The sequence below is a fragment of the Choloepus didactylus genome, chromosome 18 (genome assembly GCF_015220235.1).
Source record: "Choloepus didactylus isolate mChoDid1 chromosome 18, mChoDid1.pri, whole genome shotgun sequence".
Lineage (NCBI taxonomy): Eukaryota > Metazoa > Chordata > Mammalia > Pilosa > Megalonychidae > Choloepus > Choloepus didactylus.
The window spans coordinates 22,549,379-22,553,926 of NC_051324.1; the positions used below are offsets into that span (position 1 = coordinate 22,549,379).

At 56.4% G+C, this 4,548-nt stretch overlaps 1 protein-coding gene across 1 annotated transcript; it reads right to left on the minus strand.

Annotated features, from left to right (window-relative positions):
- Positions 1-537: 537 nt before the first annotated feature.
- ALDOC (aldolase, fructose-bisphosphate C) lies at positions 538-4,399 on the minus strand. Its single transcript, XM_037807930.1, has 9 exons — positions 4,241-4,399; positions 2,892-3,015; positions 2,594-2,805; positions 2,437-2,491; positions 2,181-2,341; positions 1,949-2,032; positions 1,526-1,700; positions 1,194-1,393; positions 538-1,040 (listed from the first exon to the last, which is right to left on the minus strand). The coding sequence occupies exons 2-9, from the start codon at positions 3,001-3,003 to the stop codon at positions 945-947; spliced, it is 1,095 nt and encodes a 364-aa protein (XP_037663858.1). The 5' UTR covers positions 3,004-3,015; positions 4,241-4,399; the 3' UTR covers positions 538-944.
- Between the last annotated feature and the right edge of the window lie 149 nt (positions 4,400-4,548).

Below are 4,548 nucleotides of genomic sequence, written 5' to 3' on the forward strand. Positions count from 1 at the left end.
TTCTCTTACTGGACTGCTCAGATAGACTCAGGTGCTCAACCAACATCACACACAACCAAGTGGTCAAGTTCATCATGAGACTTCACCAGGTCTGTCCTTACCCAGACCCCCCAATTCCACCTCCCACCCCATGCCCTTCTACCACAAATGGGAATGGGCTACAACACTTTACAACCTCAGAGCCCTGGGAGTTTTCCTTGCTGGGCAGAAGCCTAGGTGCTCCTCCTGCTGTGGCTGAATGTGTCAGGCCCCAGAAGGGCTCAATACAGCTGAGATGTGAGACCCCTCCACCCCCATCCCACTACCCAGGACCCCTCTCTTATCCTAGCTTGTCCTGTTGTCTCCTTGCTTTGGATGTGCACAAAATCAGCTTTCCGGAGTTGTTCAAGTCTTGCCTTACTCCTCCCTTCTGCAGTCTAGTGCCTGGTATGGCAGTCCCTGGAAGACTTGCAGCCCTCCACAGTGTCCCAGGCAAGGGAAAGGATGGCAGAAACTAAGAGGCAGGAATTTGATGTGTAAAAAAAACAGACAAAGTAGCATGTTTTGCTACTATTTATTTGCTATGTTGTATATATTAGGGGAATGAATCAGTCAGGGTTGGTGTCCTGCTCTTTGATCCCAGGAGAGAGGGAAGGCAAGGAGGGCCCAAGAAGTTACTCCATCATGGGGAAACTGTAGAGGCTGGCAGGGGGAGGGGGCAGACCCACGTATCCTGCTCTGACTTCTAGCAAGTTCTCCTGCTCTCAGTCACCAAGGGCTCCCTATCCCCATATCCTATGGTCCCAGGTGCAGCAATTAGAGAGGGGAGGGGAGGAAAAGAAAGGAAAAGGACTCAGTACTGGACGGAGGCACTCTGTTCTGCATGGGTGTTTGGTCCTGGCCATAACTACAGGTAAAACTGGGTGCAGGTGGCCAGGCCAAGGGCTGTGGTGAGGAGTGGGTGCTCAGTAGGCGTGGTTGGCAATGTAGAGGGACTGTGCTGCTGCTCCACCATCTTCTCCGCTGCCTTCATACTTGCCCTGGGCTGCAAGCCCATTTACCTGCAAGATGGGGGAGTGAGAGGCAAGGGAGATCAGCTGGACCCAGGCTGAGCCAGCCCACAGGTGCCAAACCCTGCCCAGACTGCAGCCTCTGGGTGTTGCCCCCTGCCCAGCTACACATCCCTCCCACCCCCACCACCTCCGGCTCCAGACCTCAGCCCTCTTGATGAACTCCTCAGTGGCAGCCCCGGCATTGTCCCGCTGCCCTCGCCAGGTGTTGAGTGCTGAGGCCTGCAGGGCCCGCCCATAGGAGAAGGTGAGAGCCCAGGGCCGGGGAAGGGGGCAGCGGTTGATGGCATTGAGGTTGAGCGATGCCTCCTCTTCACTCTGACCCCCAGACAGGAAAGTCACTCCTGGAGTGGAGGAGAGAAGACAAACTGATTGGTCACTCCCTACTATTCAAGGGCAAGGGACCTCTGAAAGCCTCAAGAAGAACCCAAAGACGGGTCTTAGGGACAGAGGTAGGTTAGGGGACAGGGTGGTACCTGGGACGGCTGGGGGCACAGTGCGACGCAGTGCAGTGACAGTTGCCATAGCAATCTCCTCTGGGCTGTACTTGATGGGACAGGCATGGCCAGGGGTCACCATGTTGGGTTTGAGCAGGGTCCCCTCCAGGTACACGTGATGGTCACTCAGGGCCTTGTACACAGCAGCCAGGACCTGGGGGTCGGAGGAGATTTGCTAAGGCTCTGGGACCCTGCTGCTTACTGCTCTCCACTCCCTGGGTAGGGAGGGGTGGGCATGAATTGTGAGGTTTCAGTACAGGCTCAGACTCAAGGCCTGGTCTGGAACCAAGCGAAAGACCCCTTGGGGAAAATTGTGCCTGAATCTGAGCCAGGGGCTATGGGGAACAGGCTCCCTGCCAGGTCATCCCTAGGGTTTTTGTCTGTGTCTAGTTGTGGACTCACCTTCTCTGTAACATACTGGCAGCGTTTGAGGTCATGGTCTCCATCAGGCAGAATTTCAGGTTCCACAATAGGCACAATGCCATTCTGCCAGTAAGAGAAAGCAAGAGTGGCTCAGGAGGGGCCATAGGTAGAATGGGAGAAAGCCCTGTATGTAGCCCTCTCCCTACCAGGCACAGGGCACCCATCTGACCACCTGCTCTGCCCCACCCCCACCCCACCCTCACTCACACACCTGCTGGCAGATGCTGGCATAGCGGGCCAACACATTGGCATTCTCCAGAATGGCAAGTGCTGAGGGCGTGCGGTCGCTGATTTTCAGCACACAGCGCCACTTGGCGAAGTCGGCACCATCCTTCTTGTACTGGGCACAGCGTTCCGAGAGCCCATCCAGCCCTGCAGGCACAGAGCCAACCTCATCACCCTGCCCCTCTCAGGCCAGCATCAACCTTCCAGCAGCCCTGTGGTGCTGAAGCCCACCCACCCTGTACCTTGGGTGGTGGTTTCTCCATCAGTCCCGGCTAGAGGTACCACACCCTTGTCAACCTGTAGGGGGAACACAGGCTGAACCAAGGCAGGAGTCCCTTGCCACTCCTCCCCACATACCTATTTCTATGCCCAGCCCCCACCCAGGGCCAGTGGCTGCACCTTGATGCCCACGACAATGCCCTTATCCTGGATGGTACGGACGAAGGGGACGCCATTATCATCTTTCTGGTAGAGTGTCTCATGGAAGAAGATGACACCTCCAATGCACTGCTTCACACGGTTGTCGGCACTGAACAGGACCTGGCGGTACAGCCGGCGGTTCTCCTCTGTATTTTCCACCCCGATTTGGCTCAGTCGTTTGGCCATGCTACCTGGAGGCAAACAAGGAGAGGCAGCAAGGCCGTCCTCAGGACTTTCTGGCCACCTCTACCACACGTGGTAATAGGCTCCCACCTACCTACAGACTCATCTGCAGCCAGAATGCCTTTGCCTGGAGACACAATCTGGAGGGCAATGTCAGACAACTCCTTCTTCTGCTCGGCAGAAAGGGCTGGGTACGAGTGAGGCATGGTGACAGCTCTCTGGAATGGAGATGAGATATAAAACTCCAACCCGCAACTACCTCCTTTGCTTCCTTTCCTGGCTAGATGGGCCAAATGACCCCACCCCCACCTCCCAAGCATGGGGCTAGGAACATGGCAGCAGTCAGTCCTTGGCACTGGTCCTAGACAACAACATGGCACCAATCCCTCTGACAGCTAGCAGGCTTAGGGCCCCAGTTCCCACATCTCCCTTTGTCCTGCTGGGCACCCTTCCCAGCTCCTGAGAAAGATGCACGGTGGGGGTGGGGAGGTGAGCCACCCTGAAGCTACAGGGCTTCCTATGAAACTACCGCCCAGTCGAGGATGCCCACCCTTCTTCCTCTGAGTTCAGCCCCTTCTTGAGACAGGCATAAGCCCCAGCCTTTCCAGTTTCTCTTTTCTCATCCTCAGCAAGGCCCCTAGGGGAAATGCACTTACTTCCAAGTCTTCATCATGAGGAAAAGGTTGAGAGGAGGGGGGCAAGTAGGGAATAGAAACAGCACAAATAACAGTAACAGCCTTCTGTAACCTCTTCTTTTCTGTATCCCGAACTTGCCTGTCAATGCCTACTGCCTACTCAGCACCCCAGGGCCAGAGGATGGCCACAGTAGGAAAGAGGGTGGGCTGGTCAGCAGAATAGATGAAGACTGGGGCAAGTGACTCCCATGCTAAACCCAGTGCCCAGAAGCACTTTGCCTTTGTGGAGTGATGGGTGGGAAATAAGCAGGCTTTGATTTCCTAGAACTCAGACTCCCAGAGGGGAGACAGGCAGAGGATCAGGGTAGAAAGGAATGAGTTGAGAGGCTGAGAAAGGGAGGGGGAAGACAGGAGGGGCAAGGAGGTGACAGTGAGACCCACTAACCAGTCAGAGTTGAAGGATCTAGACCAACGGATGGAGAAGGTGAGAGAACTGGTGAGGAAACCTAGTCTAGGAGGAGAGGCAACACGCTGACATTAAAATGGTCTGGGCTGGAAAATCCAGGAGGCCGAGGAGGATTTGGGATTAGGAAAAGCTGAGATCCAGGCAGGAGAGCTAAGAGGAAGGGGTGGTGTAAGGAGAGGCTGAGCTATGGGGTTTCCAGTCCACAAAAAGGAGGGAGAATGTAAAGAGAGCCAAGAAGCCATATCCAGATACCCCAGAGAGCAAGGCAAGAATGGCAGAGCGAAGAGCCAGGGAGGGGAAGCGGAGATGCTGAGCAGCTTCCGCCACATCATGGGCTCTTACCTGTGCGCAGCGAGTCAGCAGTGGCGGGTACAAGAGCAGCTCGGGCCCTGGTCAGCGACAACTGCGGCTTCAGCCCTGGCTCGCGTTAATGAGGCTGCGGATGCTGCAGAGCTACGTGACTCCCCCGGGGGGGCGGGGCCGGTACCGCCCCGCCCACACCCTTTCCCGGGACTGGAGACCGAGGCAGGCCACGCCCCTGGGGTGGGGCGAAGAGGTGGAGTGACTACCAGGCCAAGACCTCCAAGGCTGTTTCGGACTATCCACCCCCTCCGACCCCTGTGGGGCCCTGCCACCGGGCCCCAAAGGCA

Excerpts from the sequence above, each read along its gene's own strand:
- ALDOC (XM_037807930.1), bottom strand. The coding sequence starts at position 3,003 with ATGCCTCACTCGTACCCAGCCCTTTCTGCCGAGCAGAAGAAGGAGTTG. Across the intron at positions 1,394-1,525 it reads TGTGCCCCCAGCCGTCCCAG|GAGTGACTTTCCTGTCTGGG; the intron begins GTACCACCCTGT and ends CCTCCACTCCAG. Across the intron at positions 1,041-1,193 it reads AGTTCATCAAGAGGGCTGAG|GTAAATGGGCTTGCAGCCCA; the intron begins GTCTGGAGCCGG and ends CCCATCTTGCAG.